This window comes from Somniosus microcephalus, chromosome 7 (genome assembly GCF_052327205.1).
Source record: "Somniosus microcephalus isolate GS21.2 chromosome 7, FLI_Smic_1.0, whole genome shotgun sequence".
In the NCBI taxonomy this organism is placed as follows: domain Eukaryota; kingdom Metazoa; phylum Chordata; class Chondrichthyes; order Squaliformes; family Somniosidae; genus Somniosus; species Somniosus microcephalus.
Genome location: NC_140993.1, coordinates 6703260 through 6728743, shown reverse-complemented (window position 1 = coordinate 6728743; position 25484 = coordinate 6703260). Strand labels below are relative to the sequence as shown.

At 57.8% G+C, this 25484-nt stretch overlaps 1 protein-coding gene across 2 annotated transcripts in view; it reads left to right on the top strand.

Annotated features, from left to right (window-relative positions):
- Window positions 1-4414: 4414 nt before the first annotated feature.
- Window positions 4415-25484, top strand: part of ubtfl (upstream binding transcription factor, like) — a 205880-nt gene continuing 184810 nt past the window's right edge. Inside the window, exons 1-3 of one of the 2 annotated variants that reach the window (XM_085992174.1) lie at window positions 4415-4578; window positions 11950-12062; window positions 22123-22298. In XM_085992174.1, the coding sequence (XP_085848300.1) occupies window positions 12002-12062; window positions 22123-22298 (237 nt within the window). In that variant the 5' untranslated portion in view covers window positions 4415-4578; window positions 11950-12001. Of the gene's footprint in view, window positions 4579-11949; window positions 12063-22122; window positions 22299-25484 lie in introns of those variants that run through there. The other variant, XM_085992175.1, reaches the window with a different exon arrangement.

Sequence of the window (25484 nt, the reverse complement as noted above, 5' to 3'; positions counted from 1 at the left end):
GAGGAGGGGGCCGAACTAGGGGACCCTTGCCGCGTTGGTGACGGCGAGTGTGCCGAGCAGCAGCACTCCCCTCTGATCCTTCCCCCCTTTGGGGGGAAGGCCGCGGGCCACGCGCACGGCTGCTGGGTGGCTGGACGCCACTGGTCCCAGAAGCTGCATTGCCCTGCGACAGTTCCTCCAGGCACTCGTCCAGTGAGGAGGTGTCAAGCATTTCCTCCTCTCCTGCGGGACGTGACTGTTCCCCCGAAGGTCCGGCTTGCTCCTCCTCCTCCTCCTGGTTGGAGGTGCTGTCACTGGCAGCCTCAGGGTCCTGGTCGTCACCAGCTGAAAGCAGGAATGCACAAGAGTAGCTTCAGAGTGAGGAGACGGCGTCAGCGAGGGAGTTAGGACTGGTGGGATTCAGCGCATTGGTGGGACAGTGGCAAAGGAGGTAGCTCGGATGGGCCAGTGCGACGCGAGAGGGCCAAAAGGCGAGGTCCTTACCATTGCCGGGCAGTGGAGGGTCGGATACACCGCACGCTGTGGGGACAATCACACGGGCTCCCATGAGCACACACACGCGCTCCTCCAGCCGAGTGAGCTTCTGCAGCTTGGCGCGGCCACCCCTGGCACGGGCCTGGCGATTAAACGCTACTTTAGCCTGCAAGAGAAAGGACGGGCTGTAAGTGCGCAGTGAAGCCCTGATGTAGTGTGCACTGCCTCCCATGGTGGAATAGCTTGGACAGAGTGAAGCCCTGATGTAGTGTGCACTGCCTCCCATGGTGGAATAGCTTGGACAGAGTGAAGCCCTGATGTAGTGTGCACTGCCTCCCATGGTGGAATAGCTTGGACAGAGTGAAGCCCTGATGTAGTGTGCACTGCCTCCCATGGTGGAATAGCTTGGACAGAGTGAAGCCCTGATGTACTGTCCACTGCCTCCCATGGTGGAATAGCTTGGCCAAAGTGTAGAGTGCCGAATGGCCATTTGATGCTCATGACTGTCCCAATGCTGCTGGCTGAGGGCTGGCCAATAGGACTTTCAGGTCCCTTTGCCCATCATGTCAGGTGTACATGCAAGAATGAGGAGGAGACTGGAAAGGCTACTCACCCTCACAATCCTGGTCAGATCGTTGTATTTCTTACGGCATTGTTTGTGGGTCCTGGGGGCCTCGCCGGTGAACGTCACCCTCTGGGCGATCTGCTTCCAGGCTTTGGTGTAGTCGTGGTGGGTTGGATTCCTCCCACTCTCTGGAAACAAGATCTTGCGCCTCACCTCCAGAGCTGTGACCATTATGTCCAGATCACCCTCTGAGAAGCGCAGGGCACGCTGACGGGCCTTCTCTGGCGTTGCCATGACTCCCTGGGGCTGAGCAGTAGTGTTGAGGCCTCTTTGCAAGGCTGCAGTGTGCAGGGCGTGGCAGCAGACCAATTCGTCCCTTCCCCCTTTAAGAGCTGGTCGGCACCACGGGGTCTGCTGTCAGTGCAAAAATGACCGCACCCGTGCTGCGCCCCGCCTGGGCGCTATCCCTCTGGACCGCCGGCTTAGCGCCTAAAGAGAGTAGTGGAACGCCTCTTTTAGCGCTCCACCAACCTCTTAGGGCGAAGCCACTGAATTCCCGGCAACGGGGCGCTACTTTGGGGCGGGCGCTAACTTCGGGCGGGCGCTAAAGCTAGCGCCCCAAAACTGCCTATACTGAAAATCTAGCCCTATATGTGGTCACACTGTAGATTATAAACACTATATGTGGTCACACTGTAGATTATAAACACTATATGTGGTCACACTGTAGATTATAAACACTATATGTGGTCACACTGTAGATTATAAACACTATATGTGGTCACACTATAGATTATAAACACTATATGTGGTCACACTATGGATTATAAACACTATGTGGTCACACTGTAGATTATAAACACTATATGTGGTCACACTATAGATTATAAACACTATGTGGTCACACTATAGATTATAAACACTATATGTGGTCACACTATAGATTATAAACACTATATGTGGTCACACTATAGATTATAAACACTATATGTGGTCACACTATAGATTATAAACACTATATGTGGTCACACTATAGATTATAAACACTATATGTGGTCACACTATAGATTATAAACACTATATGTGGTCACACTATAGATTATAAACACTATATGTGGTCACACTACGGATTGTAAACACTATATGTGGTCACACTATAGATTATAAACACTATATGTGGTCACACTACAGATTATAAACACTATATGTGGTCACACTATGGATTATAAACACTATATGTGATCACACTATAGATTATAAACACTATATGTGGTCACACTATGGATTATAAACACTATATGTGGTCACACTATAGATTATAAACACTATATGTGGTCACACTGTAGATTATAAACACTATATGTGGTCACACTATAGATTATAAACACTATATGTGGTCACACTGTAGATTATAAACACTATGGCCTAGAAATTCACTGGCCTTAGCGCCGCTTTTGAGGCGCTAGAGGGCCTAGCGCCGAAGTTATGGCCAGTTTAGAAATTGACAGGGGCCCTAAATCGGCGTTAGGCCGGTAGCGCTGCGCCGGCACCGATGACGTCATCGGTGTGCGCAGCGTCCCGGTTGCCATGGTAACCCGCCCGAACTCGGAAATTGAGTTGCGGCCGCCTCGCCCGTGGCAGCCGCAAGCAACGTTCTGGCAGAGGTGCCTTACAGAACTTTGCGCCGGCGCATTAAAGGCCCCGCGGCGGCCGGCCGCTTTCCCGCCGGCCGCCTGGCCGCAGCTCCCTCCCCGGACTTCCCCCCCCGCCCCCCCCCCGGAACAGAAGCAAGCCCGGCACTTGTCCGAGATGCCGGGCTCATTTTTAAAAAGATTATTGCGGGCCGCGGCCGGGTGCAGGCAGCTCCTCCTTAACGGAAGGAGGAGGCCTGCACTTCCCGAGCCTGCCGCACCGCAGCGGGCGCCGCAGCGCCGGAATAGCGCCGCAATGCGGCGCCAGTTTTGAGGCGCTGAGACCCCTCAGTGGCGCCGGCAGCCGTTTGGGCGCGGCGCTACTGAATTTTTGGCGCGCGCAGGGGGACTTAGCGCCGGCACTAACTTCCGGCGCTAAAGCCCTCGCATCGCCAAAACCGAATTTCTAGGCCTATATGTGGTCACACTATAGATTATAATCACTATATGTGGTCACACTATAGATTATAAACACTATATGTGGTCACACTGCGGATTATAAACACTATGGCCTAGAAATTCAGTTAAGGCCCGCCAGCAGGCTAACGCCCAAAAGTTAGCGTTGTTTGCGGAGCCCGTTGCGACCGCCAGAAATTCACTTTTAGCGCCCCAATTCGGAACCGGGCGCTGTTCCAGGGTGTGCCCGCCTCCGCTTGGGGCGCTGAAAGTGAATTTCAGCGCTCCAGCTGCCGCTGCGCCACCCGATGCGGTGCGGCAGGCTGGGGTACTGCAGGCCTCCTCCTTCTCTTAAGGAGGAGCTGCCTGCAGCCGTGAGATCGCCGCTGGATTCTGCCAGCAAATGAGCCCAGCACCACGGAGAAGTGCCGGACTCACGGGAATCAGCCACCAATGTCGCGGGGGGGTGGTGGAGGAGGCCGGGGAGGGAGGTGCGGGCAGGCGGCCGCCGAAAAAGCGGCCAGCCGCACCTCCACCTTAAAGCGCCCCAGTAGCGCAGCAATACGGCCCCGTTTCACGAACGTTGTTTGCGGCCGCTGCAGAAGAGGCGGCCGCAACTAAATATGGGGTTTGGGCCGGAAGCGGGGCGGTACCGGGGCACTGCGCACACCGATGACGTCATCGGTGTCGGCGCAGCGCTACCGGCTACCGCCGCCATTACCGCAGCGCTGAATATCAGCGCAACCTCTTATACTGGCGCAGAAACCCTCTTTAGGCGCCAACTGGGCGCAAAGCTTGCAGCGCCCAACTGAATTTCTAGGCTTATATGTGGTCACACTATACATTATAAACACTATATGTGGTCACACTATAGATTATAAACACTATATGTGGTCACACTACGGACTATAAACAGTAAATGTGGTCACACTATTGATTATAAACACTATGTGGTCACTATAGATTATAAACACTATATGTGGTCACACTATAGATTATAAACACTATATGTGGTCACACTATAGATTATAAACACTATATGTGGTCACACTATAGATTATAAACACTATATGTGGTCACACTACAGATTATAAACACTATATGTGGTCACACTATAGATTATAAACACTATATGTGATGACACTACAGATTATAAACACTATATGTGGTCACACTACAGATTATAAACACTATATGTGGTCACACTATAGATTATAAACACTATATGTGACCACACTACAGATTATAACCCCTGTCTCTGGTCTCCGCAGCCTGGAGCGGGCTCGGGCTCGGTCTCGGTCTGTGAGCGGGAGTCCCGCGGCCCGGAGCGGGCGGGGCGCCGGGGTCGGGCGGGCGGCTCTGGGCGGTGCGGGAGTGGGAGCGGCGGCGCCTCTTGTTCGGTCCCAGTGGCGGCGGCGGCCGGTCTGTCAGTGAGAGTCCGCTCGGTCCCAGGTAGGTGAGGAGCGGCAGGGGATGAGGGAGAGGAGAGGCCGGGGACGAGGGAGGGGAGAGGCCGGGGACGAGGGAGCGGAGAGGCCGTGGACGAGGGAGGGGAGAGGCCGGGGACGTGGGAGGGGAGAGGCCGGGGACGAGGGAGGGGAGAGGCCGGGGACGAGGGAGGGGAGAGGCCGGGGATGAGGGCGGGGAGAGGCCGGGGATGAGGAAGCAGTGAGGCCCGAGAAGCCGCGGCCTGGCGTACAGTTTCTTTCCCGCTGGCCGGCCCGGAGCGGACTCCAGTCCGGGGCCTCATCTCTTTCCTGAGGGAGAGGCCGGCCTCCTGCCGCTCTTTCCCGTCCTCGCTGTTCCGCGAGGCGAGGCCATTCCTGAGCCTCCTGGAGGCCCCTCACCTGAGGCGGGACCGGGAGAAACTCAGAGCGGGTCCGGACACCGGCTGGACAGCAGGGTCCGCAGTCCGGGGTCGTTCCGGACCGGAGTCCGGGGTCGTTCCGGGGTCGGTCCGGACCGGAGTCCGGGGTCGTTCCGGACCGGGGTCGGTCCGGACCGGAGTCCGGGGTCGGTCCGGACCGGGGTCGGTCCGGACCGGGGTCGGTCCGGACCGGAGTCCGGGGTCGGTCCGGACCGGAGTCCGGGGTCGGTCCGGACCGGGGTCGGTCCGGACCGGAGTCCGGGGTCGGTCCGGACCGGGGTCGGTCCGGACCGGAGTCCGGGGTCGGTCCGGACCGGGGTCGGTCCGGACCGGAGTCCGGGGTCGGTCCGGACCGGGGTCGGTCCGGACCGGAGTCCGGGGTCGGTCCGGACCGGGGTCGGTCCGGACCGGAGTCCGGGGTCGGTCCGGACCGGGGTCGGTCCGGACCGGAGTCCGGGGTCGGTCCGGACCGGGGTCGGTCCGGACCGGAGTCCGGAGTCGGTCCGGACCGGGGTCGGTCCGGACCGGAGTCCGGGGTCGGTCCGGACCGGGGTCGGTCCGGACCGGAGTCCGGGGTCGTTCCGGGGTCGGTCCGGACCGGAGTCCGGGGTCGTTCCGGGGTCGGTCCGGACCGGAGTCCGGGGTCGTTCCGGAGTCCGGGGTCGGTCCGGGGTCGTTCCGGACCGGAGTCCGGGGTCGGTCCGGGGTCGTTCCGGAGTCCGGGGTCGTTCCGGGGCCGGTCCGGACCGGAGTCCGGGGTCGGTCCGGGGTCGGTCCGGACCGGAGTCCGGGGTCGTTCTGGACCGGGGTCGGTCCGGACCGGAGTCCGGGGTCGTTCTGGACCGGGGTCGTTCCGGACCGGAGTCCGGGGTCGTTCCGGGGTCGTTCCGGACCGGGGTCCGGGGTCGTTCCGGGGTCCGGGGTCGTTCCGGACCGGAGTCCGGGGTCGTTCCGGACCGGGGTCGGTCCGGACCGGAGTCCGGGGTCGTTCCGGACCGGGGTCGGTCCGGACCGGAGTCCGGGGTCGGTCCGGACCGGGGTCGGTCCGGACCGGAGTCCGGGGTCGGTCCGGACCGGGGTCGGTCCGGACCGGAGTCCGGGGTCGGTCCGGACCGGGGTCGGTCCGGACCGGAGTCCGGGGTCGGTCCGGACCGGGGTCGGTCCCGACCGGAGTCCGGGGTCGGTCCGGACCGGGGTCGGTCCCGACCGGAGTCCGGGGTCGGTCCGGACCGGGGTCGGTCCGGACCGGAGTCCGGGGTCGGTCCGGACCGGGGTCGGTCCGGACCGGAGTCCGGGGTCGGTCCGGACCGGGGTCGGTCCGGACCGGAGTCCGGGGTCGGTCCGGACCGGGGTCGGTCCGGACCGGAGTCCGGGGTCGGTCCGGACCGGGGTCGGTCCGGACCGGAGTCCGGGGTCGGTCCGGACCGGGGTCGGTCCGGACCGGAGTCGGTCCGGACCGGGGTCGGTCCGGACCGGAGTCGGTCCGGACCGGAGTCCGGGGTCGGTCCGGACCGGAGTCCGGGGTCGTTCCGGGGTCGGTCCGGACCGGAGTCCGGGGTCGTTCCGGAGTCCGGGGTCGGTCCGGGGTCGTTCCGGACCGGAGTCCGGGGTCGGTCCGGGGTCGTTCCGGAGTCCGGGGTCGTTCCGGGGCCGGTCCGGACCGGAGTCCGGGGTCGGTCCGGGGTCGGTCCGGACCGGAGTCCGGGGTCGTTCTGGACCGGGGTCGGTCCGGACCGGAGTCCGGGGTCGTTCTGGACCGGGGTCGTTCCGGACCGGAGTCCGGGGTCGTTCCGGGGTCGTTCCGGACCGGGGTCCGGGGTCGTTCCGGGGTCCGGGGTCGTTCCGGGACCGGGGTCCGGGGTCGTTCCGGGGTCCGGGGTCCGGGGTCGTTCCGGGACCGGGGTCCGGGGTCGTTCCGGGACCGGGGTCCGGGGTCCGGGGTCGTTCCGGGACCGGGGTCCGGGGTCGGTCCGGGGTCGTTCCGGGGCCGGTCCGGACCGGAGTCCGGGGTCGGTCCGGGGTCGTTCCGGGGCCGGTCCGGACCGGAGTCCGGGGTCGGTCCGGGGTCGTTCCGGGGTCGGTCCGGACCGGGGTCGGTCCGGTCCGGAGTCCGGGGTCGGTCCGGACCGGGGTCGGGCCGGACCGGAGTCCGGGGTCGGTCCGGAGTCCGGGGTCGGACCGGACCGGAGTCCGGGGTCGGTCCGGGGTCGGACCGGACCGGAGTCCGGGGTCGGTCCGGGGTCGGACCGGACCGGAGTCCGGGGTCGGACCGGACCGGAGTCCGGGGTCGGTCCGGACCGGAGTCCGGGGTCGGTCCGGACCGGAGTCCGGGGTCGTTCCGGAGTCCGGGGTCGTTCCGGAGTCCGGGGTCGGTCCGGACCGGAGTCCGGGGTCGGACCGGAGTCCGGGGTCGGTCCGGACCGGAGTCCGGGGTCGGTCCGGGGTCGGACCGGACCGGAGTCCGGGGTCGGACCGGAGTCCGGGGTCGGACCGGAGTCCGGGGTCGGTCCGGACCGGAGTCCGGGGTCGGTCCGGACCGGGGTCCGGGGTCGGACCGGAGTCCGGGGTCGGTCCGGACCGGAGTCCGGGGTCGTTCCGGAGTCCGGGGTCGGTCCGGACCGGAGTCCGGGGTCGTTCCGGAGTCCGGGGTCGTTCCGGACCGGAGTCCGGGGTCGGTCCGGACCGGAGTCCGGGGTCGGTCCGGACCGGGGTCGTTCCGGACCGGGGTCGGTCCGGACCGGAGTCCGGGGTCGTTCCGGACCGGGGTCGGTCCGGACCGGAGTCCGGGGTCGTTCCGGACCGGGGTCGGTCCGGACCGGAGTCCGGGGTCGTTCCGGACCGGGGTCGGTCCGGACCGGAGTCCGGGGTCGTTCCGGACCGGGGTCGGTCCGGACCGGAGTCCGGGGTCGTTCCGGACCGGGGTCGGTCCGGACCGGAGTCCGGGGTCGTTCCGGACCGGGGTCGGTCCGGACCGGAGTCCGGGGTCGTTCCGGACCGGGGTCGGTCCGGACCGGAGTCCGGGGTCGTTCCGGACCGGGGTCGGTCCGGACCGGAGTCCGGGGTCGTTCCGGACCGGGGTCGGTCCGGACCGGAGTCCGGGGTCGTTCCGGACCGGGGTCGGTCCGGTCCGGGGTCGTTCCAGACCGGGGTCGGTCCGGACCGCGGACCGGGGTCGGTCCGGACCGCGGACCGGGGTCGGTCCGGACCGCGGACCGGGGTCGGTCCGGACCGCGGACCGGGGTCCGGGGTCGGTCCGGACCGGGGTCGTTCCGGACCGGAGTCCGGGGTCGTTCCGGACCGGGGTCGGTCCGGACCGGAGTCCGGGGTCGTTCCGGGGTCGGTCCGGACCGGAGTCCGGGGTCGGTCCGGACCGGAGTCCGGGGTCGGACCGGACCGGAGTCCGGGGTCGGACCGGACCGGAGTCCGGGGTCGGTCCGGACCGGAGTCCGGGGTCGTTCCGGACCGGGGTCGGTCCGGACCGGAGTCCGGGGTCGTTCCGGACCGGGGTCGGTCCGGACCGGAGTCCGGGGTCGTTCCGGACCGGGGTCGGTCCGGACCGGAGTCCGGGGTCGGTCCGGACCGGAGTCCGGGGTCGTTCCGGACCGGGGTCGGTCCGGACCGGAGTCCGGGGTCGGTCCGGACCGGGGTCGTTCCGGACCGGGGTCGGTCCGGACCGGAGTCCGGGGTCGTTCCGGACCGGGGTCGGTCCGGACCGGAGTCCGGGGTCGGACCGGACCGGGGTCGGTCCGGACCGGAGTCCGGGGTCGGACCGGACCGGGGTCGGTCCGGACCGGAGTCCGGGGTCGGACCGGACCGGGGTCGGTCCGGACCGGAGTCCGGGGTCGGACCGGACCGGAGTCCGGGGTCGGACCGGACCGGAGTCCGGGGTCGGACCGGACGGGAGTCCGGGGTCGGTCCGGACCGGAGTCCGGGGTCGGTCCGGACCGGAGTCCGGGGTCGGTCCGGACCGGGGTCGGTCCGGACCGGAGTCCGGGGTCGTTCCGGACCGGAGTCCGGGGTCGTTCCGGACCGGGGTCGGTCCGGACCGGAGTCCGGGGTCGGACCGGACCGGAGTCCGGGGTCGGACCGGACCGGAGTCCGGGGTCGGTCCGGACCGGAGTCCGGGGTCGTTCCGGACCGGGGTCGGTCCGGACCGGAGTCCGGGGTCGTTCCGGACCGGTGTCCGGGGTCGGACCGGACCGGTGTCCGGGGTCGGACCGGACCGGAGTCCGGGGTCGGTCCGGACCGGAGTCCGGGGTCGTTCCGGACCGGGGTCGGTCCGGACCGGAGTCCGGGGTCGTTCCGGACCGGGGTCGGTCCGGACCGGAGTCCGGGGTCGTTCCGGACCGGAGTCCGGGGTCGGACCGGACCGGAGTCCGGGGTCGGACCGGACCGGAGTCCGGGGTCGGACCGGACCGGAGTCCGGGGTCGGTCCGGACCGGAGTCCGGGTCGGTCCGGACCGGAGTCCGGGGTCGGTCCGGACCGGAGTCCGGGGTCGGTCCGGACCGGAGTCCGGGGTCGGTCCGGACCGGAGTCCGGGGTCGGTCCGGACCGGGGTCGGTCCGGACCGGAGTCCGGGGTCGGTCCGGACCGGGGTCGGTCCGGACCGGAGTCCGGGGTCGGTCCGGACCGGGGTCGGTCCGGACCGGAGTCCGGGGTCGGTCCGGACCGGGGTCGGTCCGGACCGGAGTCCGGGGTCGGTCCGGACCGGGGTCGGTCCGGACCGGAGTCCGGGGTCGGTCCGGACCGGGGTCGGTCCGGACCGGAGTCCGGGGTCGGTCCGGACCGGGGTCGGTCCGGACCGGAGTCCGGGGTCGTTCCGGACCGGGGTCGGTCCGGACCGGAGTCGTTCCGGACCGGAGTCCGGGGTCGTTCCGGGGTCGGTCCGGACCGGAGTCCGGGGTCGTTCCGGACCGGGGTCGGTCCGGACCGGAGTCCGGGGTCGTTCCGGACCGGGGTCGGTCCGGACCGGAGTCCGGGGTCGTTCCGGACCGGGGTCGGTCCGGACCGGAGTCCGGGGTCGGTCCGGACCGGAGTCCGGGGTCGTTCCGGGGTCGGTCCGGACCGGAGTCCGGGGTCGTTCCGGGGTCGGTCCGGACCGGAGTCCGGGGTCGTTCCGGGGTCGGTCCGGACCGGAGTCCGGGGTCGTTCCGGACCGGGGTCGGTCCGGACCGGAGTCCGGGGTCGTTCCGGACCGGGGTCGGTCCGGACCGGAGTCCGGGGTCGTTCCGGGGTCGGTCCGGACCGGAGTCCGGGGTCGTTCCGGGGTCGGTCCGGACCGGAGTCCGGGGTCGTTCCGGACCGGGGTCGGTCCGGACCGGAGTCCGGGGTCGTTCCGGACCGGGGTCGTTCCGGACCGGAGTCCGGGGTCGTTCCGGACCGGGGTCGGTCCGGACCGGAGTCCGGGGTCGTTCCGGACCGGGGTCGGTCCGGACCGGAGTCCGGGGTCGTTCCGGACCGGGGTCGGTCCGGACCGGAGTCCGGGGTCGTTCCGGGGTCGGTCCGGACCGGAGTCCGGGGTCGTTCCGGACCGGGGTCGGTCCGGACCGGAGTCCGGGGTCGTTCCGGACCGGGGTCGGTCCGGACCGGAGTCCGGGGTCGTTCCGGGGTCGGTCCGGACCGGAGTCCGGGGTCGTTCCGGACCGGGGTCGGTCCGGACCGGAGTCCGGGGTCGTTCCGGACCGGGGTCGGTCCGGACCGGAGTCCGGGGTCGTTCCGGACCGGGGTCGGTCCGGACCGGAGTCCGGGGTCGTTCCGGGGTCGGTCCGGACCGGAGTCCGGGGTCGTTCCGGGGTCGGTCCGGACCGGAGTCCGGGGTCGTTCCGGGGTCGGTCCGGACCGGAGTCCGGGGTCGGTCCGGACCGGAGTCCGGGGTCGTTCCGGACCGGGGTCGGTCCGGACCGGAGTCCGGGGTCGTTCCGGGGTCGGTCCGGACCGGAGTCCGGGGTCGTTCCGGACCGGGGTCGGTCCGGACCGGAGTCCGGGGTCGTTCCGGACCGGGGTCGGTCCGGACCGGAGTCCGGGGTCGTTCCGGACCGGGGTCGGTCCGGACCGGAGTCCGGGGTCGGTCCGGACCGGAGTCCGGGGTCGTTCCGGACCGGGGTCGGTCCGGACCGGAGTCCGGGGTCGGTCCGGACCGGGGTCGTTCCGGACCGGAGTCCGGGGTCGGTCCGGACCGGCCAACGGGTTCGGAACCAACCGGCCAACGTGATCGTTCCAGCCAACGCATTCATTCCAGACCGGCCAACGGGATTGGTCCGGCCAATGCGTTCATTCTGGACCGGCCAATGGGATCGGTTCAGACCGGACAACGGGATCGTTCCAGCCAACGCATTCATTCCGGACCGGCCAACGGGATTGGTCCGGCCAATGCGTTCATTCCGGACCGGCCAACGGGATTGGTTCAGACCGGACAGCGGGATCGTTCCGGCCAATGCATTCGTTCCGGACCGACCAACGGGATCGTTCCGGCCAACGGGTTCAGTGGGATGGGTCTGGACAGCGTCTTTTGTTCGGTCGACGGGTTTGTCCCGGTTTTGTGGTCGGTCCCAAGGGCTTTTGCCCACTCTATGGGCTGTGCCCGGCCCGATCTCCGGCAGGTAGATGTCCGGTGTGGTTCCGAGCCGTGCCAGTCACAGGGTCCCGGGATCACATCCGGGTCTGTGCTGAAGTCCTACAATTAGCCTCGTTGGCCCGGGTCATCCCCCTGACCAGTGAACCCCGGTGTGGAGGGCAGGGGCAGGCTCGGCCATGCAGCTGCCTGTGGTCGAATAGCTCTAATGTCTGGGGAATGTGCTGAAAGGTTCCCGGAGATGATTCGATAACCGCCAGCGGGGCTAATGAACAGCAAGGCCCACTGACCGGGAGGCCCACGAGTTACACTGTCGGTGGCGCGCTGTGCACCTACCTTTACCAGCGCTGAGCTAACCGCGCTCTGTTTTGCCGTTCCTTGCAGCTGTTATACGGGCGTTGTGAGCAGAGCGGAGCCGGAGGAAACGATCGCAACCATGAACGGAGCTTCGGTGGTTTCCACGTCCGTTCAGACCATCACCATCAAGGAAGAGGCTGGTACGATTCGCCGCTCCAAATCATCAAATGGGAGCGGGGGGGGGTGGGCAGTTAAATTAATTTTCTGGAGCGAGTTCCAGGTCCCCAGACTTCAGGGGGTTGGAATTGGATGGGGCAGTGGTTCAGATACTGTCCTTTCAAATCGCGTGGCGGGGGGAAGCCTGGATTGAAAACCAGCTCAGACCGATGGGATGAAAGTCTCTGCAGGCTCTGAACCTGCATGTCTAGAGTTTGGGGCAGTCTGAATGGTGTTGCTAGTGGATAGCGACACAAAGCTGAACTATATCGGCCATCTCCGAGGGTTGTGAATCTTTGGAATTCTCTACCCCTGACCCCTGTGGATGCTGAATCGTTGAGTATATTCAAGGCTGAGATCGATAGATTTTTGGACTCTTAGGGAATCGAGGGATATGGGGATCAGGCAGGAAAGTGGAGTTGAAGTAGAAGTTCAGCGATGATCTTATTGAATAGCGGAGCAGGCTCGAAGGGCCACATGGCCTACTCCTCCTAATTCTTATGTTCTTTATCTCAGAATTCCACAGCACAGAAGGTGGCCATTCGGCCCATCGCCCCTCTTTCCTCTCTCTCTGAAAGAGTTCTCCCCTCAGTCCCATTCCTCTGCCCTTTGTCCATCTGGCCCATTCCCTTTTTAAACTTTTATTTTTCCATCCATTTTCCTTTTAAAAGTTATTGTAAATTCTCTGATATTATGCGTTCACTTCCGGGCACTGTACCTGAGAAAGGATATATTGGTCTTGGATAGGGTGCAGCATCAGAATTCTTGCATCCCCGATTTTAATCGCTCCACCATTGTGGCTTAAAAACTGTGAGGACTGAGCACTTAATATTCAAGGGTACAAGGAAAGATACGGAAGGAAAAAAAGGTGGTGGGGTGGCAGTGCTGATTAAGGAAGACATTGTAGTGTTGGACAGGGAGGATGTTCTTGAGTGGACAAGGCCAGAATCCATTTGGTTGGAGTTGAGGAGCAAAAAGGGTATGATCACACTATTGGGGGTATTCTAGAGGCCTTCAAATAGTGAGAGGGAGGTAGAGGAGCAAATCTGCAGGGAAATCGCAGAGATATGCAAGAGCTGTAGAGTGGTGATATTGGGGGACTTTAGTTGCCCAAATATCGATTGGGATAATGCTAGGGTCAAGGGAAAGAAGGGGGAGGAATTTCTGAAATGTGTTCAGGAGAATTTCCTTGACTAGTATGTTCTTGGCCCAACTAGGAAGGAGGCATTGCTGGATCTGGTGCTGGGGAATGAGGTGGGCCAGGTCGACCAAGTGTCTGTGGGAGAACACTTGGGTACGAGGGGTACGAGTGATTATCATATCATAAGATTTAGATTAGCAATGGAGAGGAGCAAGGAACAGTCTGGAGTGGAACTTCTAAACTGGAATAGGGCTAACTTCAATGGGATGCGAAAGGATCTAGCCGGGGTAAAATGGAACCAAAGACTGACAGGAAAAACTGTGATGAAACAATGGGTGATCTTTAAGGAGGAGATGTTCCAAGTACAGGCTAGGTACATTCCAACAAGAGGGAAGGGTAAGGGAACCAAAGCAAGGGCTCCTTGGATGACGAGGGAGATTGAGAAGATGATGAAACAAAAAAAGTGGGTGTATGATACATGCCAGGTGAATTCTTCAAGGGAGAACCAGACCAAATACAATAAGTTGAGAGGGGAAGTGAAGATGGAAATAAAATTGGCAAAGAGAGAATATGAGAGTAGAATGGCGGTTAACATAAAAGGGAACCCAAAAATCTTCTACCGGCATGTAAGCAGTAAGTGGGTAGTAAGAGGCGGGATGGGGCCTATTAGCGACAAAGAAGGTGATATATGCTTAGAGGCGCAGGGCAAGGCTAGAATACTCGATGAGTACTTTCTATTGGTGTTTACTAAGGAGGTGGATGCTGACAAAATACTGGTAGCAGTGGAAGAAGTAGAAGCAGTGAAAGGTTGAAAATTGATAGACAGGATGTACTAGAAAGACTGGGTATGCTTAGAGTGGATAAGTCGCCTGGTCCAGGTGGCTTGCATCCCAGGTTGATAAGGGAATTGGGGGATGAGCTAGCAGAAGGCCATAATTTTCCAATCTTCCCTAGATGCGGGGGAGGTGCCTGAGGATTGGAAAGTGGCAAATGTGACACCGTTGTTGAAGAAAGGGTGTAAGGACAATCCTCGTAACTACAGGCCGGTCAGTTTAACATCAGTGGTGGGTAAAGTTTTAGAAACAATAATCAAGGAAAAAATTAACGGGCACTTGGTGAGGTTTAAGCTAATTAAGGAGAGCCAACACGGATTTGTAAAACGCAGATTGTGTTTGACTAATCTAATTGAATTTTTTGATGAAGTAACAGGGAGGATTGATGAAGGGAATGCAATGGATGTTGCCTACATGGATATGGCGGGTCAGTGGCAGCTTGCATAAGGAATTGGCTTAAGGATAGAAAACAGCGAGTTGTGGTAAATGGCTGTTTTTCAGACTGGAGGATGGTAGACAGTGGTGTTCCCCAAGGGTCAGTGCTGGGACCACTGTTTTTTCTGATATATATAAATGACCTGGATATTGGAATACAAAGTAGAATTTCTAAATTTGCCGATGACACCAAACTTGGGGGTGTGGCAAACAGTGAGGATGATACCAATCGACTGCAACAGGACATAGAAAGGCTAGCAGAATGGGCAGGCAAGTGGCAGATGGAATTTAATACAGAGAGGTGTGAGGTGATGCATTTTGGCAGAAGGAACAGGGAGAGGCAATATACACTTAATGGCACAGTTTTAAAGAGTGTGCAGGGACAGAGGGACCTGGGAGTTAATGTGCACAGGTCCCTGAAGGTGGCAGGACATATTGAGAGAGTGGTTAACAAAGCATATGGGATCTTGGGCTTCATAAATAGAGGTATTGAGTACAAAAGTAGAGAAGTTATGCTGAACCTTTATAAAGCGCTGGTTAGGCCACAACTGGAGTATTGCGTCCAGTTCTGGTCACCACACTTTAGGAAGGATGTGAAGGCCCTTGAGAAGGTGCAGAGGAGATTTACCACAATGGCTCCGGGGATGGGGGATCTTAGCTACAAGGACAGGTTGGAGAAGCTGGATTTGTTTTCATTAGAGCAAAGGAGGTTGAGGGGTGATTTGATAGAGGTGTACAAGATTATGACGGGTTTGGATAGGCTAGACGGGGAAAGGCTGTTCCCACTAGTTGATGGTACAAGGACTAGGGGACACAGATTTAAGGTTTTGGGCAAGAGATACAGGGGGGATGTGAGGAAAAACTTTTTTACGCAGTGAGTGGTGAGGACCTGGAACTCGTTGCCGACGGAAGTGGTGGAAGTGGACACATTCAATGGCCCAGAAATTCGGGTCGGGGGCTTCCCGTGGGTGCAAGCCTCCGACCTGCACTTACCTAGTGCGCCGGCCGTTGAGCTGTGGGCCCCCGTGGGATTCCGATCCTGGGCCTCCTCCAACTGCCGGCGCGCAGTGCTTGCGTATCCCAGGGGCGCAGTTAGTTCGAAGCGTCCCCTGGGATCACGTGGGCCATGGAGAGCCAATGGTAGCAGGGAATGCTCCATTCATAGATTTGACAGGAAGAGCTGTCAAAACTATAAATACAAATCAGCCCCAAAACATAACTAAAACTTCAAATATTTTTTTTTTTTAAATCACATTTTTAAAATAACTATAAATTGCATAAAATAACTATTTTAAACAATAATTTAATTTTTTGAAAAAATTAATTACAGTTTCTAACGGGGCTAAAAATAAACTTACCTTTCTTTAAAGTATTTACATAGAAACATAGAAACATAGAAGATAGGAGCAGGAGTAGGCCATTCGGCCCCTCGAGCCTGCTCCGCCATTCAATGAGATCATGGCTGATCATCCAAATTCAGTACCCTGTCCCTGCTTTCTCCCCATATCCCTTGATCCCTTAAGCCTTAAGAAATATATCCAACTCCTTCTTGAATATATTTAATGAATTGGCCTCCACTGCCTTCTGTGGTAGAGAATTCCACAGGTTCACCACTGTCTGGGTGAAGAAATTCCTCCTCATCTCTGTCCTAAATGGCTTACCGCTTATCCTTAGACTGTGACCCCTGGTTCTGGACTCCCCGACCATCGGGAACATCCTCCCTGCATCTAGCCTGTCCAGTCCTGCCAGAATTTTATAAGTTTCAATGAGATCCCCTCTCATTCTTCTAAACTCCAGCGAGTACAAGCCCAATCGACCCAATCTCCTCATACGTCATTCCTGCCATCCCAGGTATCAGCCTGGTGAATCTTCGCTGAACTCCCTCCATGGCAAGAATATCCTTCCTCAGATAAGGCGACCAAAACTGCACACAATACTCAAGATGTGGTCTCACCAAGGCCCTGTACAACTGTAGCAAGACATCCTTGTTCCTGTACTCAAACCCTCTCGCTATGAATGCCAACATACCATTTGCCTTCTTAACCGCCTGCTGCACCTGCATGCTTACCTTCAGCGACTGGTGCACAGGTCTCGGTGCACTTCCCCTTCTCCCAATCTATTGCCATTCAGATAATAATCTGCCTTCCTGTTTTTGACACCAAAGTGGATAACCTCACATTTATCCACGTTATATTGCATCTGCCATGCTTCTGCCCAATCACCCAACCTGTCCAAATCATCCTGTAGTTTTTTGGCATCCTCCTCACAGCACACACATCCACCCAGCTTTGTGTCATCTGCAAATTTGGAGATATTACATCTAGTTCCCTTGTCTAGATCATTAATATATATTGTGAATAGCTGGGGTCCAAAGATCGATCCCTGCGAAACCCCACTAGTCACTGCCTGCCACTTGGAAAAAGACCCGTTTATTCCAACTCTTTGCTTTCTATCTGCCAACCAGTTCTCTATCCAAGTCAATACCTTGCCCCCAGTCCCATGTGCCTTAACTTTATACGCTAATCTCTTATGTGGGACCTTCTCGAAAGCCTTCTGAAAGTCCAAATACACCACATCCACTGGTTCTCCCTTATCTATTTTACGAGTTACATCCTCAAAAAATTCCAGTAGATTAGTCAAGCACGATTTACCTTTTGTAAATCCATGTTGACTTTGTCCGATCCTGTCACTGTTTTCCAAGTGATCTGCTATTACATCTTTTATAATGGACTCTAGCATTTTCCCCACTACCGATGTCAGGCTTACCGGTCTGTAATTCCCCGTTTTCTCTGTACCACCTTTTTTGAATGGTGGGGTAACATTATCTACCCTCCAATCCATGGGTACTGTTCCAGATTCCATCGAATGTTGGAAGATGATCAGCAATGCATCTACTATTTCTAGGGCCACTTCCTTAAGTACCCTAGGATGTAGATTATCAGGCCCTGGGGATTTATCGGCCTTCAATCCCGTCAATTTCCCCAACACCATTTCCCTACAAATACTGATTTCATTCGGTTCCTCCCTCTCATTAGACCCTATGTTCCCCGACATCTCTGGGAGGTTATTTGTGTCCTCCTTTGTGAAGACAGAACCAAAATATGTATTTAATTGGTCTGCCATGTCTTTGTTCCCCATTATAAATTCCCCTGATTCTGACTGCAAGGGACCTACGCTTGACTTCACCAATCTTTTTCTCTTCACATATCTATAAAAGCTTTTACAGTCAGTTTTTATGTTCCCTGCAAGCTTACTCTCATATTCTATTTTCCCTTTCTTAATTAATCCCTTTGTCCTCCTTTGTTGAATCCTAAACTGCTCCCAATCCTTTGGATTACTGCTTTTTCTGGCCAATTTATATGTCCTCTCCTTGGATCTTATGCTATCCCTAATTTCCCTCGTTAGCCACAGTTGAGTCACCTTTTTTGTTTTATTTTTATGTCAAACTGGGATGAACAAATTCTGTAGTTCATCCATGCGGCCTTTGAATGTTTGCCATTGCCTATCCACCGTTAACCCTTTGAGTGACATTCCCCAATCAATCCTACCTAATTCGCGCCTCAGACCATCGTAGTTTCCTTTATTTAAATTCAGGACCCTAGTCTCTGAGTCAACTACTTCATTCTCCATCTTAATGAAGAATTCGATCATATTATGATCGCTCCGACCCAAGTGGTCTTGTACAACAAGATTGCTAATTAATCCTTTCTCGTTACATAATACCCAGTCTAAGATGGCCTGATCTCTGGTTGGTTCCTCGACATATTGGTCCAGGAAACCATCCCGTAAACACTCCAGGAATTCCTCCTCCATAGTATTGTTACTAATTTGGTTAGCCCAATCTATATGCAGATTAAAGTCACCCATGATGACTGCTGTTCCCTTTTTGCACGCTTCTCTAATTTCCCTTTTAATGCCTTCCCCAACCTCCGCATTACTGTTTGGAGGTCTATACACCACTCCCACTAATGTTTTCTGCCCCTTGGTATTTCTCAGTTCTACCCATACAGATTCCACATCATCAGAGGTAATATCCTTCCTTACAATTGTGTTAATCCCTTCTTTAACCGGTAATGCTACCCCACCTCCCTTTCCTTTTTGCCTATCTTTCCTGAATATTGAATACCCCTGGATGTTGAGTTCCCAGCCTTCGCCACCCTGGAGCCATGTTTCCGTAATCCCAATCAAATCATATTCCTTTACCTCTATTTGCGTAGCTAATTCATCCACCTTATTACGAATGCTCCTCGCATTAAGACACAATGCCTTCAGGCTTGTTTTTTTAACGCTCTTAGACCTATTAGAATTATTATTTACTGTGGCCATGTTTGATTTAAACCGTTGATTTCTCTGACTGCCACTTTTGTTTTTCTCCTTCCTATCTTTTGCTTTTATCCTCGTTTCCCTTTCCCCTGTCACCCTGCTTAGGTTCCCAACCCCCTGCCATTTTAGTTTAAACCCTCCCCCAGAGCAATAGCAAGCACTCCCCCTAGGACATCGGTCCCGGCCCTGCCCAGGTGCAAACCATCCGGTTTGAACTGGTCCCACCTCCCCCAGAACCGGTTCCAATGTCCCAGGAATTTGAATGCCTCCCCCTGGCACCATTCCTCTAGCCACGTATTCATCTGAAATATTCTTCTATTTCTACTCTGACTAGCACGTGGCACTGGTAGCAATCCTGAGATTACTACCTTTGCGGTCCTATTTTTTAATTTACCTCCTAACTCCCTATACTCAGCTTTTAGGACCTCATCCCATTTTTTACCTATATCGTTGGTACCTATATGCACCACGACAACTGGCTGTTCACCCTCCCCTTCCAAGATGTTCTGCAGCCGCTCGGAGACATCCTTGACCCTTGCACCAGGGAGGCAACACACCATCCTGGAGTCTCGTTTGCAGCCGCAGAAACGCCGATCTATTCCTCTTACAATAGAATCCCCTAATACTATAGCTCTACCCCTCTTTTTCCTCCCGTCCTGTGCAGCAGAGCCACCCCTGGTGCCAGGAAGTTGGCTGCTGCTGCCTTCCCCTGGTAAGCCATCACCCCCATCAGTATCCAAAGCGGTATATCTGTTTGAGAATAATAAACCTGTGGGAAAATGTTTTAATTTTACTTAATTCACCACTTACCTTGTTAAAAGCAGGCCTTGCGACTGCTTTTTAAAAGTGTAATTCCTGGAGACTTACCCTCCTGGAGAAACCTTCAAAAAAAAACGTAAGTTCCAGGCGTACGCACTGCCTCTCCGGCGCACGCGTTCGACCTGTGAACCCCTTCCTTTAAGGGAACGGAAGTTGCAGTTTCCCACGCATGTGCAGTGCATGCACGAAACCGGCACTTTCGTTGGGCCTACGCGTGAGTACCCTGCGCGTACTCACCCGTGAGGACCCAAATTTCTGGGCCAATGTTTTCAAGGGGAGACTGGATAGGCACTTGAGGGAAATAAACTTGCAGGGCTACGGGGATAGAGCAGGGGAATGGGACTGACTGGATTGCTCTACAGAGAGCCGGCACAGACTCGATGGGCCGAATGGCCTCCTTCTATGCCATTATGACTCTATGGCCTAGAAATTCGGTTGGTAGCGCCAACGATTAGCGCCTAAAGAGCCTGAGAATTGGGGCGTTACCCAATTTTCAGGCAGGCGCAATGAATATAGCGCCACCTCCCATATTGAGTATCCTTTTAGCACTGGTGTTAACTCTTTACGCGCGCCCGCGGGCGCAGGCAGATCATGACGTCATTTCAGTGTGCAACGCTGTTTTGGCGCCCCGGACCAGATATTCGGTGGCGCCCACAACCTTTCCGCCTGGCGCTATTAGTGACAGTTGGATGGAGCGTTCCCAGGCCCTTCTCGGACTCGGGGGCGCTATTTAAAGGGGACAGCACTAGTATAAAAGCTGCAGCCATTTGGGCTGGCCATTCTGATTGTTGCTGGAGAAAGTTGCTGACCTTCTGTTGGACAGTAATTTTCTCATTGAGCCTTCGGAGGCACTGGCAGTGGCAGCTTGAGGGCCCGGCTCCCGAGCTGGTGATGCAGCATCTGAAAGCAGGGAGGTGGAAGAGTGGCTTTGGCAAAAGGACAGCTTGGCAGCAAGGGATGCCAGATTGCGGCAAGGCTATGACATTGGTCCACAGTGAGAAAGCATGCTGGCGGGGGGACCAAGTGGAAGGAGACAGTTGTAAAAGGTGAGAACCTTACCATCGCTGTCGACAATGGGGTCGGCAGCTGCAGTGGTTACAGGACCACTCAGACGTCCTCCAAGAATCTGGTGGATGCTCTCCTCGAGATCCGTGAGAGTGACCACTTGTGGAGGTCCTCCACCGGTGCGAAGCTGGTCTTTGCCAATCCTCGCCAGCTTGGACTGCAGGGGAAAGGAGGGGAAGTTATGTTACCTGATGCCCTGAGTGATCATCTCATGCCCCCCATGGTGCAAGAGCCCTTACATGACGCCTTGAGTCAAATGTGCATGTGTGTGCCGAGAAAGGGCCATGGGTGCTTGCTGGCAGATGGCCAATGGGGCACAGGCCACCCTGTAGCCATAAAGTCAGGTGCAAATGAAGGGATGCAGAAGTTTGCAGAAACAACACTCACCCTCACGACCCGAGTGAGGTCGTTGAATTTCTTTCTGCATTGGACAGGGCTCCTGGTCACCATGCTGCTGGAGTTGACCCTCTGGCATACATCCCTCCAAGCTCGTCGGTAGTCCTTATGATTCGGCCTCCTGCCATTGTCTGGGTAGAGAACATCTCGCCGGCGCTCCACTGCGGCCACCAATTGCTCCAGAGCCTCATTGGTGAAGCGCTCTGCTCTCTGTCTCACCTTCTCCATCTGGTCCAAGTTTTTAGCACCAGAGAAGGGCCTGCGCCGATTCTGAGGCCTGCAAGGCGCAGAGTGTGGATGCTGAAGCTGACTGACCCACCCCTTTAAGAGCTGGCCGCCGCCTGGAAGTCTCGTGGTCATCGGTAATTGAGAGCACCTGCGCTGCGCCCGTCCGCTCTGATATTGGGTTGCGCCGGAAGTTTAGCGCCTTAGGAGTCACGTGTAATGCCTGAATTCGCGCCTCAATCACCTTTAGGGGCGATGCAACCCAATATGGCGCCAGGTGGCGATAAGTTGTGTCTGGCTATAAACTTTGCGCTGCGCCAATTCTAACGCCCCAAGCGGGGCTGTACCCAATTTCTAGGCCTATGACTCTGGTGGCCATGCTTTCAGTTGCCGAGGCACCTCTCTCTCCTTTTAAGACGCTCCTTAAACATACGGTAGATAGAGAGAAACTATTTCTTATGCTGAGGGAGTACAGAACAAGGCGGCATAATCTTAAAATTAGAGCTAGGAAGTTCAGAGTTGATGTCAGGAAGCACTTCTTCACACAAAGGGTGGTGGAAATCTGGAACTCTCTCCCCCAAAAGGCATAGAGGCTGGGGGTCAATTGAAAATTTCAAAACTGAGATTGATAGATTTTTTGTTCGGTAAGGGTTATGGAACCAAGGCGGGTAGATGGAGTTAGGTCACAGATCACCCATGATCTGGTTGAATGGCGGAACAGGCTCAAGGGGCTGAATGGCCTCCTCCTGTTCCTATGAGCGTATGTCGGTTGGAGCTGGCTGCTAATTGAAGTTGGAATTGTTTCAGATTTGTGGAGCAAAGAGGATCTGCTGTGGTTGTTGGATCGAATAAAGAGCTTGATCCCGGAGGGGGACTGCATGAAGTACAAGACCACCGAATCCCACTTCAACTGGGAGAAAGTGGCATTCGGATTCTTTACTGCGGAAATGTGCCGGCTCAAGTGGCTTAAATTGGCCTGTGAGGTTAGTGGTGAAGCACAAATCGTCAGACATTTCAGGACCCTTTCTCATAGATAACCCACTGTCTCCCCCTATCCCTCAACCCCTTCTCCCCATACACCTCAACCCCACCTTCTCCCCATACACCTCAACCCCTTCTCCCCATACACCTCAGCCCCACCTTCTCCCCATACACCTCAGCCCCACCTTCTCCCCATACACCTCAGCCCCACCTTCTCCCCGTACACCTCAACCCCTTCTCCCCATACACCTCAACCCCACCTTCTCCCCATACACCTCAACCCCACCTTCTCCCCGTACACCTCAACCCCTTCTCCCCATACACCTCAACCCCACCTTCTCCCCATACACCTCAACCCCACCTTCTCCCCATACACCTCAACCCCACCTTCTCCGCATACACCTCAACCCCACCTTCTCCCCATACAGCTCAACCCCACCTTCTCCCATATCCCTCAACCCCACCTTCTCCCCATACACCTCAACCCCACCTTCTCCCCATACACCTCAACCCCACCTTCTCCCCATATCCCTCAACCCCACCTTCTCCCCATACACCTCAACCCCACCTTCTCCCCGTACACCTCAACCCCACCTTCTCCCCGTACACCTCAACCCCACCTTCTCCCCATACACCTCAACCCCACCTTCTCCCCATACACCTCAACCCCACCTTCTCCCCGTACAGCTCAACCCCACCTTCTCCCCGTACACCTCAACCCCTTCTCCCCATACACCTCAACCCCACCTTCTCCCCATACACCTCAACCCCACCTTCTCCCCGTACACCTCAACCCCACCTTCTCCCCATACACCTCAACCCCACCTTCTCCCCATACACCTCAGCCCCACCTTCTCCCCATACACCTCAACCCCACCTTCTCCCCATATCCCTCAACCCCACCTTCTCCCCGTACACCTCAACCCCACCTTCTCCCCATATCCCTCAACCCCACCTTCTCCCCGTACACCTCAACCCCTTCTCCCCATACACCTCAACCCCACCTTCTCCCCATACACCTCAGCCCCACCTTCTCCCCATACACCTCAACCCCACCTTCTCCCCATACACCTCAACCTCACCTTCTCCCCATACACCTCAACCCCACCTTCTCCCCATACAGCTCAACCCCACCTTCTCCCCATACAGCTCAACCCCACCTTCTCCCCATATCCCTCAACCCCACCTTCTCCCCATACACCTCAACCCCACCTTCTCCCCATACACCTCAACCCCACCTTCTCCCCATACACCTCAACCCCACCTTCTCCCCATACACCTCAACCCCTTCTCCCCATACACCTCAACCCCACCTTCTCCCCATACACCTCAACCCCTTCTCCCCATACACCTCAACCCCACCTTCTCCCCATGCAACTCAATCCCACCTTCTCCCCATATCCCTCAATCCCACCTTCTCCCCATATCCCTCAATCCCACCTTCTCCCCATATCCCTCAACACACCTTCTCCCCATATCCCTCAATCCCTCCTCCCCCCCATATCCCTCAATCCCTCCTTCTCCCCATATCCCTCAATCCCACCTTCTCCCCATATCCCTCAACACACCTTCTCCCCATATCCCTCAATCCCTCCTCCCCCCCATATCCCTCAATCCCACCTTCTCCCCATATCCCTCAATCCCACCTTCTCCCCATATCCCTCAACACACCTTCTCCCCATATCCCTCAATCCCTCCTCCCCCCCATATCCCTCAATCCCACCTTCTCCCAATATCCCTCAACACACCACCTTCCCATATCCCTCAATCCCACCTTCTCCCCAAATCCCTCAATCCCACATTCTCCCCATATCCCTCAATCCCACCTTCTCCCCATATCCCTCAATCCCACCTACTCCCCATATCCCTCAATCCCACCTTCTCCCCATATCCCTCAACACACCTTCTCCCCATATCCCTCAATCCCTCCTTCTCCCCATATCCCTCAATCCCTCCTTCTCCCCATATCCCTCAATCCCACCTTCTCCCCATATCCCTCAACACACCTTCTCCCCATATCCCTCAATCCCTCCTTCTCCCCATATCCCTCAATCCCTCCTTCTCCCCATATCCCTCAATCCCACCTTCTCCCAATATCCCTCAACACACCACCTCCCCATATCCCTCAATCCCACCTTCTCCCCATACACCTCAACCCCACCTTCTCCCCATATCCCTCAACCCCACCTTCTCCCCATACACCTCAACCCCACCTTCTCCCCATACACCTCAACCCCACCTTCTCCCCATACACCTCAACCCCACCTTCTCCCCATACAGCTCAACCCCACCTTCTCCCCATATCCCTCAACCCCACCTTCTCCCCATACACCTCAACCCCTTCTCCCCATACACCTCAACCCCACCTTCTCCCCATACACCTCAACCCCACCTTCTCCCCATACACCTCAACCACACCTTCTCCCCATACAGCTCAACCCCACCTTCTCCCCATATCCCTCAACCCCACCTTCTCCCCATACACCTCAACCCCACCTTCTCCCCATACACCTCAACCCCACCTTCTCCCCATACACCTCAACCCCACCTTCTCCCCATACAGCTCAACCCCACCTTCTCCCCATACCCCTCAACCCCACCTTCTCCCCATACACCTCAACCCCACCTTCTCCCCATACACCTCAACCCCACCTTCTCCCCATACACCTCAACCCCACCTTCTCCCCATATCCCTCAACCCCACCTTCTCCCCGTACACCTCAACCCCTTCTCCCCATACACCTCAACCCCACCTTCTCCCCATACACCTCAACCCCACCTTCTCCCCATACACCTCAACCCCACCTTCTCCCCATACACCTCAACCCCACCTTCTCCCCATACAGCTCAACCCCACCTTCTCCCCATATCCCTCAACCCCACCTTCTCCCCATACACCTCAACCCCACCTTCTCCCCATACACCTCAACCCCACCTTCTCCCCATATACCTCAACCCCACCTTCTCCCCATACACCTCAACCCCTTCTCCCCATACACCTCAACCCCCACCTTCTCCCCATACACCTCAACCCCACCTTCTCCCCATACACCTCAACCCCACCTTCTCCCCATATCCCTCAACCCACCTTCTCCCCATATCCCTCAACACACCTTCTCCCCATATCCCTCAATCCCTCCTCCCCCCCATATCCCTCAATCCCTCCTTCTCCCCATATCCCTCAATCC